General features: G+C 35.2%; 1 protein-coding gene across 1 annotated transcript; it reads left to right on the top strand.

Moving 5' to 3' along the window:
* Positions 1-220: 220 nt before the first annotated feature.
* LOC105798590 (protein phosphatase 2C 70) lies at positions 221-7,295 on the top strand. The gene is made up of 13 exons (XM_012628708.2): positions 221-518; positions 1,838-2,021; positions 2,127-2,300; positions 2,407-2,582; positions 2,678-2,836; positions 3,517-3,660; positions 3,744-3,805; positions 4,976-5,111; positions 5,448-5,542; positions 6,273-6,388; positions 6,489-6,618; positions 6,861-6,915; positions 7,025-7,295. Exons 1-13 carry the CDS (start codon positions 375-377, stop codon positions 7,196-7,198), a joined length of 1,749 nt encoding a protein of 582 aa, XP_012484162.1. The 5' UTR covers positions 221-374; the 3' UTR covers positions 7,199-7,295.
* The last annotated feature ends 7,893 nt before the right edge of the window (positions 7,296-15,188 follow it).

Raw genomic sequence — 15,188 nt, 5'->3', positions numbered from 1 at the left:
TACAGAAGTAATTTTTTAATAGACAGGCATGTGCAGTTTCTTCTATTCAACTTGCATTTAATTAATTAAAAAAAATTTCTTAATTTCAATGAGTAAATCTAAATTCAGATTTTGGGTATTAAAAATTCATGCATGCATACCACGTGGCATGCACCAACAAGTCACTAAGAAAATCCCCCCAGTATTGATAATAATAAGAATAATACAAAAGAATTTAATAGATTCGTTAAGGAAAAGAAATGGCAAATAGAAAAGAAAATGAAAAAATTGGGGGAAAATGGTGAGCGACCAATTCAAAGCGAGGTTCTCGCGAAGCAGAGCCGAATCTGAAATCGTAGTGTGAGAGGAGAGAGAAGAGAGGACGCTGACCGACTATGGCGATGCTAGAAAGCATTGTCGTTTTCACTCTCCTTCTCCTTATGTTGATCCTTATCATTATCCTCATTCTCTTCGCCTTCAAACCATGGCGTTTCTTCTCCTCCCTTTTCTCTTTCCCTTCTCGTTCTCGCTCCATCAAGGTAACACCATCAAAATCTGATCTGTTGTTTGACCAACCAGGGTTTCCTTTTTTTATAACAGCAAAAATCTAGTTTATGACGCATTGGTTTAGGTTTGATTCTATGTTCCTGATCGCGGATCATTGCAGTTTCAGCTTAGGTGGAGCTCGATTTCTATTTTTTTATTATTAATTTTTCGTAATTAGGAGCTTTATTTTTATATATATATATATATATATATATATATATTTCTATTTTGATTTAATTGCAGAACTTTAGGTTGATCCGTTTATTAGCTCTTTATTTGTGCAATGAATCAATGCCGCGAATTCAATTAGGAATTTTTTATTTTGGTGGTAATTGGTAATGTTTTGAATAGACAGTAGAGTATTCTGTAGTTCAGCTTTTTGTTTGCTGAAATCTTAGGAAATGCAGTGCGAATTTTCTTGATTCGTGAAAGTGGAGTGATGCATTTAATTTATTTATTTTTGGTATTCTTCTATGGTGTCGGTAGATTTGTATTGATGCTAGAGGAGTAACTGATTTTCCAGTGGATCAAAAGTTGATTGCGGGTAGATTTAAATCTGATATGCCATGTAGTTTAGCTGATTTAATATGCTAGGAAATCTTTTGGAGATTAGTGGCATATATTCTGAGTCAGTTTACAATGATTGATCACTTCACCCATATCCGCTGAGAATAGATGGCAATGAGTGTCGTATCCAAGAAACACTTTATGAAGCTACCGGTTTTAGAAATATATAAGTATGTATCCATTGTTGTAGTCTATGGCTCTTCATCAAGAACTTGGTTGATTTCTTTCCTTACTTGGAAAATATTGAGAGTAGAGGAACCTTCATTTATAAATTATCATATAGCTTACTTTTACAATCTCTTTGTAAGTTACAAATTTGGAAGTCAATGAGACCGACAAATAGACTGATATTCTAAACATACAGACTTGTTCAAAATGTGGAAGAACAAACTCAATATCGTATAATTATTTCATCTTCCTATTCACGTCATCTACCTTATCTCCAAACAACTATATTAAAATTAAAATTTATTTTTAGATGATTACTCTCTGTTTCTCTTCCTTTATCATTTATCCTCTCAATCCATATGATTTAAATGCATGTGATGGAAGAAAGAGTTGGGATCTTTCTTTAAAACCCTTCATGTATTTGTCTATCTAAATGCAAAACATTGTTATAGCATTTGTTCATATATATATATTCTTTCTATTTAATAAAGGGAAATACTTGGAAACTGTTGGAGCTTTCTTTCTGTTTGAATCTCTTGTGGTCCTCTTTCATTTGACATTTGACATGGATTTGTAGGTTGAAGACGTAGAGAGGCCTCTAGTATCAGATGATGTCAATCACAGTCAAGATCAAAGCAATGATTTGACAAGAAATTATGACTTAGAGGGTGCGTGTTACCAAAGTGAAGCTCTTTTGCGCTCACCTCGTAATAAGGGACTTGTTCACAAACAGCGGCTACCCTCTGCATCTCCCCATCAGGGTATTAACCTTTTGCTTCCATCTTTTATTGTTTTGCTCTTATAATTATGTTTTAACTGTTCTGCTTAGTAAATCATTTCCAATACTAATGATTTACCTTGTACAGGTGATAGCTTGGTTCTAGAAATATCTGATCCTTCAGAGGATCTTTTGGTTGGTCAGACGCTAAAGCACCCATTGGCGACAGAGCACCTAATTGAAGCGCTAAAACTTGGTAGGCCTGAAAATCAAAATGAAAACAGTATACAAGAGTTTGTGCCCAAAGTTATCAGTGATCAACGTAATTTCTGTTTCCTCTCACTTCTATAAAGAGATTAATGTATTGCTTTCTTTCAATAGATTGAATGTGGAAAGCATGTAATTATATCTTTCTTTTAGAAGTACAGGAAGTTGCCTCTCTCTTGAGGTTGTCTCTGGTCCTTCTCGTGGAATTCGCTGTTCTGTGCAGTCAACAAACCCTTCAAGGTTGCCGTTGACCCTAGGGAGAGTTTCTCCGAGTGATTTATTATTGAAGGATGCAGAGGTTTCCGGAAAGCATGCAATGATAACTTGGAATTCAAATGTAAACTTCTGACAAGTTGTATGACATTAGTTTGCGTTTGGTGCATGCTATATGTGTGGTATATTAATTGTTTCGAATTTCATAAACTCTTGCAGAAACTGAAATGGGAGCTGGTAGATATGGGTAGCCTCAATGGAACGCTACTGAATTCTCAACCAATTAATCATCCTGATTCTGGAAGTAGGCAATGGGGCCATCCAACGGAACTTGCAAGTGGAGACACAATAACACTTGGCACAACCTCAAACATACAAGTAAGTCTATATGTTTTTTTTTTTCTGGTATTTTTTGCTTCTGAAAATTTAAAACTTTCTAGATATAATTTATTATGTTATTAAGTATTGAATGTTTGCATGAACAAAAGCTTTTCATTATTCACTTCTCCAGAAAATTGAAGTGTTTGCATTTTTGTTCATTTTCTTATTTCAGCAATTTCATAAGGTTGTAATAATCTGAGACCATGAGTTTAGAACTGATATCTTACTCATCTTTTGTATATTTTTACTGTCAGGATCATCCTATTGATATAAAATACCTTCTAAGAAATTTTCATATGCTGCAAGCCACATGCACTTGTGACATTCTAGAAGTACATAATTTTTTTGCTTTTTTATTTGTCCAATATCATTTATTTGTTCTCCGGAACTCTTGTTTACTTGTCTTCATAACTATCTTTCAAGAGTTCTGAGGTATATTGAAGAACTGAACATTAATGTTGCACCTTCAGTTAAAAGTTGATAGACTGCTTCCATAAGAAAAAATTCCATTTAGTTAGGATTATAGACACGGTTGTTATGTAACTTACTTTTGTTTTCTGATAGACCATTGTTGTGAAGTGTTTCCTCTTATTTACTCATTTCTGATTGTACAATGTGCACATCAGCTTGTAATCCATGGCAATATTTTATTGATTGCCTGTTGTCTTTTGTGACAGGTTCGTATTTTATCCCAAAATGAGTGCATGGTACCTTTTGGAGTTGGTATGATTTCGGACCCTATGTCGTTGCGTCGAGGGGGAAAGAAACTTCCCATGGAAGATGTTTGCTATTACCAATGGCCTCTTCCCGGCATTGATCAGGTTTTCATGTTTTAGTGCTTTTGCCTGATGTTTTTATCCTTGTATCAAATGTGATGAATCTTATATTTTTGCTGACATTGCAGTTTGGAGTGTTTGGTATCTGTGATGGGCATGGTGGTGTTGAGGCTGCCAAATCTGCGAGCAAGTTAGTATTCCTATTACATCTTTTAGTGTGCTTCTTTGGCAGGGTTTGTGGTTGACTTGTAGACTTTTCATCTTATGATTAATTATTAGATACACTTTTTGTTTCCCATGCATATGCTAATCGTGCTTTCTAGAGTGTATCTTGTCTTCAAAGCTTGTCTCAAAGTATTATGCATCTTTTCAGTTTTCCAATCCATGTTTCTGTTATGTTTGTTTATATTCAGATAGTTGGATTTTCATGAGCTTCTGATATGATAAATGCTGACTTAGGCTTTGCTTGGTAGGCCAGGATAGAAAGAAGGATGGAAAAATCATTAAACAATTAGCTTAACCATTGGATTAACAAATTTTTCCTTTTTACCCCTTCCTATCCTTCCTAACAAGCAAAACCTAATTATTGTCTTGATTGACAGTCAAGTTCTTTTATGGTCGTGGCTGGTCAATATTGCATTGGTGCTAGAGTATTTACTGAATAGTGGAAATTTGGAATATAGTGAAAAACGAAGTGGGATACATATTAGAAAGGCAAGGAAGATTTATTAAATACCATAGTGGGATAAGGTCATTGCCATTGTCTGTCTACTAATCTAGTTGCTACCCCCTTGGTCATGGATTCGAACCCTGGAAGCAGCCTCTCTGCATAAATGGGGGAAAGGTTGTGTATGTCAAGACCTTGCTTAAACCCTGCTTATAGTGGGGTAGCTTTGTGCATTTGGTATGACCTTTTTATAGTTCTGAAGGGGATTGTTGGAGGCTTATAAATTTAATGGAAATGAGAGAAGTTTCGTGTTGCTTTACTTATCTCCTTTTTTTCCTCTGGCTTTCTCTCTACTTTTGTGTATGAATTCATGTGGCAAACAGATGGAGGATTATCGTGGCATAAAATGGATTTGGTTATCATATTAGTAGATTCTGTTTTCTGTTGTTCTCTTTGGCTATATTTACATATACACACATTAAAAGAGGAAACATTGTTCTTAGTTACTTTTTCTTCAATCTAGCAATTATCACATTGAAGGCCTGATTTGCATTATTCTTGTACCATGAAGCCTTCAGTTAAAGATTTAAGGCTTCTGATTTGGCAAACAAACTTAGCAATTCTGCTCATTTTAGCTGATATGCTTGATTTTGACTTAACTATTTACTGAAGTTTTAAGAATCTGATCTCCAGGATTCTGCCAGAGATGCTTGCTACCATTTTATCGGATTCTGTTATAAGAGAGAGGGTTTTGTCACAGCATGATGCCTCAGATGTTCTTAAAGATGCATTCCTTCGAGCAGAAGCGAGCATGAATAACTATTATGAGGTTTTTCCCTCAACTGCTTTTTCTTCTTTTCCTTGTACTCCTATAGACATTTTCATTGTTTAGTATGTAAATCTCTCATAGAGCTCTGGAATGCATTTGCCCCCTTAGCATCCACTGTGTACTGTATTACTGCTGTTCCTTTTATAATTTGTAGATGTGCTATTACTACCATTCTTGTTGAGTCATATTCTTAAGGCTATTGCACTTATTTCCGTCGACTTTCATGTCCTTTTGGCATTCATGATAATATAATGGCTTGTTCTAAAGGACTGGATCTCTTTCATCCACCATCATTGAATATGATAGTTTGCATATCATAATATTAATTCCTTGCAGGGCTGTACTGCAACAGTTCTTCTTGTTTGGGCTAATGCTGACGAAAATTTCTATGCACAATGTGCAAATGTTGGGGATTCAGCATGTCTTATGAAGTAAGTGTTTCAATTCTTATTGTTGCAAGTTGTAGGATTTCTAGGGTTATAATGGTATTTTATGATCAAAGTCCATCACTTGGAGTCTTGAATAGATTAATATCACTTTGATCATGTCCTATTCATAATCATTTAAGAAGATTTCTATTAATCTTAGGTAATGTTGTAATTTGCAAGTTAAAATATGGGCTAAATTGCTGTAAGCAATCCATAAAAATATCTATTGGCATCTGTCAGAAGCTACTTATGCTAATTGGTGCATCTTAAGTCTTTAATTCATCGAAACATTACTTGATATTTGAAGTACTTGTTATGATCACCTATGTTACTCGTATTTGGGTGTCAATCCCAGATACAGGTATGTATCTGCATTTGTTCAATTTTTTGAAGTTCTTTCATGTATTTAGAGGGTTCTTGGGGGATCATATCTTCGTACTCGTACCATATATACATTAAACATGGTCACTGGACATGAGTGCTTGAAGAAAAATAAAGTGCCCAAGCAATATAGATAATGACACTGTAGTGTGAATGCAATGCTTGCCTGTTGTAGTGTCATCCTACATATTGCTGTCCTTGTCCTACCTCCTGCTGAATTTTCTCCCCATTTTCTGTTCTTTCATATAATATATATTTTTAAAAATTCTGTTCTCGTTTATTTAAAATGAAATTTATGGTCATATTGGTGATTTTGCTGTACGTACTACCAAATTCAATTTTAATGGTACAGTGTCGGAGGTAAGCAGATTAAGATGACAGAAGACCATAAAATAAGTAGTTATTCTGAAAGACTCCGAATGGAAGGAATGGGGGAGCCATTAAGAGATGGGGAGACACGTCTATGTGGTACGTTCAAATTTCTGTTTCTGGTCATTACATTAGGAAACAGGACTTGGTGACATTGCCAAAAGAAGGTACATGTCCAGTAATTGGCCACTTTTTCCAGGTTTGAACCTCGCAAGGATGCTTGGAGACAAGTTTGTGAAGCAGCAAGATTCACGCTTTAGTTCTGAGCCTTTTATAAGTGAATCTGTGCATATCAATCAAACAAGTGGGGCATTTGCACTGCTGGCTAGGTGAGTCTATCAAAACTTGTTTATAGTTTTGCATGCTAGAACATATTGCGACTTGTTTCCGGTCAATTTTGATCAAAACAGATTATTTTATCTACTTTTCTCTTCTTAGCTAGTATGATATTGATCCATCATCACTGAAACTACAATAATGACGTACTTTCTTGCTTGTATAATTTTTTATTGGCAAAATTTACTCGTGATTTTGTTGAAATATGGATCCCACTTGTGTGCACCGATTGCAGCGATGGGTTCTGGGATGTTGTTACTGCTAAGAAGGCAATCCAGTTAGTTGCTCAGGTATTGTTCAATAACACAATAATATTATAGGTTCTTGCTAGTTTTTACTCGGTTTTTTTTTTATGGGATAAATGTCGAATCTCACTAACAATTGGGGTGTGGTGGTCAGGAGAGGGAGAAAGAGTTGATGGCAGAGTCGGAGAAGGAGAATTTGGCAGAGAAGATTGCGAATGTTTTGTTGAATGAGGCTAGAACACAGCGAACGAAAGATAACACCTCAATTATTTTCTTAGATTTTGACAGTACATCTAGAAGAATATCTTGTAAAGTTGATGATCCCTAGTTCTTTTTTCTTTTTCTTTTAAAGGATTTTATAATTTAGTGTGAAAAACTATATATTAATTATTTCAAATGTAATGCTCATTTCTAGCTTGAACTTACTCCGCTTTCCCCAACTTTTCAAATCTCTATCCTTCTTATGATTGTTGCACAGTCTCAAGTTTTCTAGCTCATATTGCTCCCTACGAGTTGGTGCAAGATTTGAAATTTTAGAATTTTTTCAAAAGTAATTTTTACTTATTTTATTTTAGAAAATTATATATTTATTTTTTCAGATTATAGTTAATATATATAATATATTGATCTTAGTCTTGCACCAAATCTTCAAGTTATGAATTACAATTTTAAATTTCAAAACGTTATTATTGTTTCGACTTTCAATCAAGGTTGTTTTTGTTATAACACTTGTCTGTCTTTTTTACCTGTTTTTTTCTTCTTTTTCTTTTTGCTCTTTTTTTAAATAAATTCAAGAAAAATAAATAATAACAAATGTTATAGTTAAAACAATTTTAGATTTATAAATAATTATAATGTTTTTAGTTTGTATTATTTTATAAAAATATTTATAATTTCTTTTTCTAGAAAAGATATTTATATTAAATTTAAATTAATATTTTAAAAGATCATTTATAAAAATATTGAACTTAATATATTTTAAAATTTAATAATTTTCTTTCTATTCCTTTATTTCTCCTTTAAACTACAAACAAAAACAAATAAATTATATTGGCTCTTAAAATTACTCTATATTTTGTATTCTTCCTTCCTATATTTCTTACCTTGTTTTTCTTTTATTGTATGTAAATAAATACAAAGAAAAAAGGTACTATTTTATATAAGTTAGTATAAATTTTATTTCCACTAATTTAATTATAACAAGTAAAAATAAATAAAATAAAAATATTTAGTAAAGATCGGGTCTCTAATCCGTCTTAATAACAAGCACATCTCCGTCAACCAATTGCAATTGGTAAGAATAATTTTTAATTTTTTTATTTCATAATTATAATTGAACTTAATTTTTTTTATAATTTTTGTGTAAATAGCCGGAAGATCGAATTTTGTAATGCCATATTCGTAATCTACTCGGTCCTCTATCACCGTTGATCGAAACATACTTGAGGGAAGCCGGTTTTTTGCACGTGGCCCTTATAGGCCAGGGGTGTAAATTGGACCCAGAACTCATAAGCACGTTGGTGGAGAGGTGGAGATCCGAGACAACATTCCATATTCCATGCGGTGAGTGTACTATCACTCTAGAATATGTGCATTTACAGTTGGGGTTACTCGTGGACGGGTCAGTAGTCACCGAGTCTGTTCAGTTTGCTGATTGGGGAACCGTATGTTTCGATCTTTTGGGTGTGGTGTGGTTCCAGAGACAATTTACAGAGCTCGGATCAAAATGGCCTAGTTACGAAATAATTTCGCGGAGCTGGCGGAGGATTCAACTAAAGAGGAAAGAGAACGATACACTCGGGCATACATCTTTCAGATTATTGGGGGTATGCTGATGTTGAATAAGTCAAGGAACCTCGTACATCTAAGCTGGCTACTGAAACTCGTCAATTTTAGAGGAGCTAGCAAACTCAGTTGGAGGTCCGCCGTGTTGGCGACATTGTACCGAGAGATGTGTCGGCCGACGCAACGAGAAAAAATTAAAATTGTTAGTTGTCTTTTACTACTACAATCATGGGCTCGGTACCGCTTTCCAACTTTACGTCCTCGAGTGAACTACTTGTATACACTTCCACTCGTAACAAGGTAAAAGTCAGTAGATATTACCATTATTAAATTTATTTAAAATAAAATTATTATGCGAATAAGTTATTTAAATAGGTGGAACTATGCCTTGAGTCATGTGCAATTACCTACCAAGCTTAAAGATATAGACTTCTATTAGATCAACGATTGAAAGTGGATGTATGTATTTATTTAATTTTAAACTATATACAAATACGTAGTTGATTTCGCATTTATTATTTAGTAGTATATATAACTAATGTTTTTTATCATGCTCATATAGTTTGGATGGACACCATACGAGGACCTAGTAATTCAGGTAGTAATTCTTGAGGAATTCTTTGTGAATCCCAATGCCTGGCACGTTAAAGTCCCATTTGTAATGTACACTACCGTTGAGATGCACAAGGCGGATAGAGTGTTGCGGCAGTTCGGATTCCAATAATCGATTTTCGTGGCACCTCAGAAGCTTGATGATTTGCATCGTATCGACTTATTGAGACCAGATATGAATTGACTGGTATTCCACTCGCAATATATCAACATGTGGAATAATCGGTATGATTTTTTTTACCTACTCATGAAAATATTATCATTCTAGAGTTAGCATGCGATCCAGAGTATATGCCATGGTTTAAGATCCATGGCAAGTCATATTTGTACGGAGAAGAGGTGAGGCGTCGGCATCCCCACACGAGTAGGTTACGACAGGGCCCTTTAAATCTAAGGGGTGGCGAAGTGGGCCCATCATCAGTGCCTACGCAAGAACGGTTGACCTTTTGGTTTGTGACACAATTCTCTATCGGGTAAGAACTTAAACGGAGCAATCAATATAGACGACCACTTACGTTTATCTGGGACTAGTGGGAATACGTGTCTTCACATGTCAGTGCCTATGCAAGAACGGTTGACCTTTTGGTTTGTGACACAATTCTCTATCGGGTAAGAACTTAAACGAAGCAATAAATATAGACGACCACTTACGTTTATCTAGGACTAGTAGGAATACGTGTCTTCACACATTGTAAATGTTTTCTAATTTGTACACTTTGTCGACAAAGCTCATGGGATCCAAATAGAGATTCATACAACCTGCAATTACAAGAACGCATGAAAAACGAAGTGCTTCAAATATCCCACTGTCGCAAGTCCTATTTCTCAGGTGTACCCAATACACTCCCTCAACAATTCCTTGGTCTGGCCTGTCGAACTCCGTCACCCGAAACCATAGGTTGTCGCGTGAGTGATAAATTGTCATCATGCAGTTAGCTCATGCCTTACCATTATTAATTTGTTCCAGTACCGTCAGGCACTATACATGACCTCCCTGCAATTGCCTGACATAACTCGTTGCTTGCTTTGGGAACAGTTCTGCCAAATGGAAGTATGTCCTTTCACAATCGAGGTTATCGACAAATGACACATTCCTTTTATAATAGAATTGATGCATTCAGCTAGGTTTGAGATTGTGTGGCCATATCGTAGCCCACCGTCGTATGATTGTGTCCACTGATTGAAGGGTTTGTTAGTGAGGTATGTTGTCCCTGCCGAGCTAGTTGACTGCAATATCTTTAACATATCATGAAAATGGTCCTTCATGATCTCATACCCTGTCAATATAAATAGATAACGGCGATTACATACCAAAAAATTTAAAAAGAAACAAATGAAATATTACAAACCAAATAATATTTGTGGCGATTAAATACCCACATTGGTCACTTGTCGTCACTTAGCGATAGACCAATATTACTGGTAGTAGTTGGACACAACCTGCCTTAGACAATACTAATGGTGTGCGATATCCCAAAGGCTTTCCTGTCATTCAATTGCAGATAGTATTCCAGTTCCTCGATTCAAGATGACGCATATATCAGGTTGGGGGCAGACATGCCTCGTCAACCTAGATAGAAAGAAATATCAGTCGTTTACTTTCTCCCCCGGTGTTATTGCAACTGCAATTGAAAGGATCCTCTGATTACAATCTTGTGCCACAGTCAATAACAGCTGATAGGTATGTCTACCATACATAAAGGTATCGTCTATTTGTACCAATGGCTTGAAGGTCCAAAACAGACACTTGAACATTTGAAACCTACGGAGCAAGCAATCATTGTAGTACGCGAGACCCATTTCAATATCTATTACGCAACTTAGTACGTACCTCTCCAACACCTGACACTACTGTTATACCTCGTTATATAACACGTACCACCCACTGTGCATCTTCTCTAAGGCCTTCTGCTTAGCTATCTATGCCTTGCGGTACGAAGACGTGTAGTTGAATTGGCTACAAATATTGGCAATTAAAGCTAACACAATAATCCTCGGATCCACTTTTACCATTGGTAGTATTAAGCCCGTGATCATATCTAAATCCAACTTCAGATGATCCCGTAAAACACTTGCAACCCCACGAGTATATTAAATTAATTGGAACTAACCCTAAACCTTAAATAAAACCCTAAGAATCCAATTATACTGTGCCAGAGGTAATACATGTATGCAGACCGGTAAACTTTTTTATCGTCCATAACTCCGTCTTCTTCTTAACAAAAGCCATGGTTTTACATGCGCAGCTACCATCTCACATTGCACACTTGGCCTCGAACTTATCAGATTTAGATTTAACCACGTGGAAGTTAACCCCGTTCTTAATGTTGTATCACTTTAATGCAGCGAGAAAACCATCTTTACTAGAAAACTCCCAGCCCACTTCCAAATCACCCAAATCCAACGATGCACTTTCATGGCCAGGCCTGTTGTGTGGTAGTTCTGCAAACCCCAACGCATCCTTTACCAAAATATCGACATTATGCATGTGGGCTGGAGGCAAGTACGCCGTGAATTGTGGATTTTCTTCTTCATTTTCACCTCTTTCACCGTCTTAAGGTTCAATTGGAACATGTTTTGATTCAGAAAATAATGCAACTTCTAAACCATTAAAACCGAGATCTCGGGGTGGATCTATATCAGATTCATTACCATCTTCGTTCTCTGACCCACCAACATCTGACATGTTGGAGGTCACCTCACTGGTGGACATCGTAAGGAGTAAATCATCCCTTCCCTTATACATTTCAAAACGTCCAAAATCACATGTCGATTGCCAACAAGTGGAAGTTGATGTCATTCCCCAGTAAGAATTCCTAACGTTGAACATAGACCCATCGAGGTGCATGTCCTATCCACTCACTGAGTGTCGTGCAAGGGTCATGTATTCTATTCTACCACCAAAACCCGGTGGTTCGGTATTCTGCCTCTCACGATTGAAACCTAAGGCTGAGACAGATGAGTGTCTTCCCATTGATGATTTTGGATTATCATAATGGGAACTTGCTAACAAAGTGATTGGACTATCGATATTTTCAACTGTTCTCGCCTCTCGAACAGGAAGAGATGTTGAAGTCGCAAGTCTTTCATCTAGCCTTGAAAATTCCACATATAACTCAAGAAATGGTAATTCATTGTCGAGGTACATCTGCACCATCACCTCCAAGCCCCGAGCACCTTTGATATCAAATGAGTCATATCTCATAGGATCGACCAAAGCACAAAATCGACACTTAATAGACAAAACTTTCATTGCCATAGATCCGAAGATTTTTCGCCTAATTCTTACATTGTGTTCTCCAATAAAAAACCACGTCGTTCTCGGTGTCACAAACATCACCGTCATAATAAATAATAACACTAATCCGTCCACTCCTTTTTAACCAAATTATCTGTCGAGAGAAATTCAAAACAAAAATATTATGCAAAAAATTTAATGCTTCATATAAATATTAACTCGAAAAATCAGCTTATACCTTCCCTACGAATGTATATTCTTCTAAACTTCTTCAATTTCTATTGCTTCAACTTATACCACCAAAGACTTAAAATATGGGTCATTTATAGCCTAAGGGATAACATCTCACTCCTTTTTGTAAAATGTTCCGGATAGTGGAGGTTGAAATTTGTAGAGGAAAAATGCTCCAAGCAGGACGCACTATCAGCAGCAGTACCGAAAAGAACGTCCAGTTGAAATTGTTTTTCTTCTATAAACCTCAACCCCCACTATTCGGGGAATTTTTCACAAACCTTTCAAAAATCCTAGGAATCTCAGGATATTTTTTCAAAACCATCTCCTCAAATTTATTTTTCGGAAGCAGCAATACTTAAAAAGGCATCCAGCTGGAAGCGCTTTCAATACTTTTGATGACTGTGCATCCTGCTTAGAGCGTTGTTTTCTTCAAAATTATTTCTTCAGAACCCATCTCCTCAAAATTATTTTTTTCAGAACCCCTAAAGCCTAGAAATTAAATAAAACCCTACACCCCATAATTAATAAACACTTGAAAATAAATAAAACCCTAAACCTAAACACTTACAAATTAAAAAAACCTAAACTCTAATTTAAAATTCCCACAACCCAAATTTCATAAACCCTAAGCCCTAATTAGCAATTAAACCAATGAGAAAACACGGGAAAAAGCGCGCTTACGTGGAAGCAATTTAGTAAAGCACACTGATGTGGATGCTATTTACAGGTCAAAGAGGCAAAAGCACTGAGCTGGACGAGCTTTTCTGATTTTCCCCTAAAAATGACTCCAACTCAGCGCATTTTACAAAAAGCGAGTCATTCCAATAAATATCAAGCAAAATGACCTATTTCCTTAAGTTTTTTTTTGGAAATGGGCATTTTCTGGTAAATTAGTCTTTGTTTTCTATATTTATTTATATTAAATAAAAATATTTATTAAAACTTGATGTAAATAAATATTTTAATTATTATAAATTTTAAAATTACTTTAATTACTATTTATTTATAAAAGAGTGATTAATATAAAATATAGTATATAAGAGAAAACAAAACAAGAAAAATACTAACATGTGACACAAAGCCTCCCACGACGCAATGGAAGATAAACAGGTAAAATCTTTAAACTTTTGGTTTTTATTTCTTTATATTTTTCGAAAAATAAAATAAAAGAAGGGCAAAATACCAAAAAAAGTCCTATTTTTTTAAATTTTATCGAAATGGGCCCGGTATTTTATTATTTACCGGAATGGGTCATTTTCCCCGAAATCGCGTCCACGTCAGCGCGATGTCAGGGGACGTGTCAGCAAATCGCGTCCTCGTAAGCGCGATTTGTTGCCCCCCTTTTTTTTGGTATTTTGCCCCTAATAATACATATTAATGTATTACTGTAATATGTAGCTCAAATTATGTATTGTAGTTAATATTAATAATATTGTAGCTCAAATTGTCAATCCTTCTATCCTATTGTACTAATAATATATATTAATGTAATATTGAAGAGTTAATTGATTAAAAAATAAATGCAACAAGTACAAAAAGATTCAAAATTATTACCAACAAGATTTGAACCAAGGTACTAAGGAAAAGAGCAAGCATCTTAACCAACAAAGCTAAACTAATTAACTAACATATTATAAAAATACTATTATTATCTTAATTATATTACTTACGTTCTAATGATTTATCAGACCTATTCCATACACGTGTCAAATCATAAAAAATAATACAACAATTCTGTAAAAAAAAAATACGGTGTTTACTTCAAATAAATAAGGAAAATAATGATTTGAATGTTTCAAAATTCAATTTTAAACCGAAAAAATCAAAATTTAGAGGCAAAAAAGGATCTTTTTCTACGAAAACTGCGGCAAACCGCCTTCGGTTGTTTGTCAGCGCGTATATCTCGAAAAGTTATTCGAAATAAAAAAAACCGTCTCAATCGGACAATCGAGCCAAAAGTTATGGGCTTTCAAAGTTTTCCAAGCTAAAAACATAAACTGTTCATGAATTATATTGCTTCCACGTCAGCAAATCGCGCTTACGTGGACGCGATTTGTTGCCATGTAAGTAATCGCGCTGACGTGGACGCGATTTGCTGACACATCCCCTGACATCGCGCTGACATGGACGCGATTTCGGGTAAAATGGCCCATTCCGGTAAATAATAAAATACCGGGCCCATTTCGGTAAATTTTAAAAAAATAGGGCTTTTATGTGTAATTTACCCATAAAAGAATAAAAAATGGATTACCCTTTTTACTTTGTTGTTTTTTCTTTTTATTCTATTTCATACGGATGTTCAAAGGGTTACGTGCCTTTTTATAAAACTAACCTCAAAAAATTAATTAATTACGTAAATGATCTATTTTTTGATAAAATACGTAAATAACTTAAAATTTACAGTAAAAGTTGGTGGAGCCAAAGTATTTGGCGCCACCAACATGCTACG

This window comes from Gossypium raimondii, chromosome 9 (genome assembly GCF_025698545.1).
Source record: "Gossypium raimondii isolate GPD5lz chromosome 9, ASM2569854v1, whole genome shotgun sequence".
NCBI classification, from domain to species: domain Eukaryota; kingdom Viridiplantae; phylum Streptophyta; class Magnoliopsida; order Malvales; family Malvaceae; genus Gossypium; species Gossypium raimondii.
Note: the sequence above shows the minus strand (reverse complement) of the source record. Positions and strands in the feature narration are given on the sequence as shown.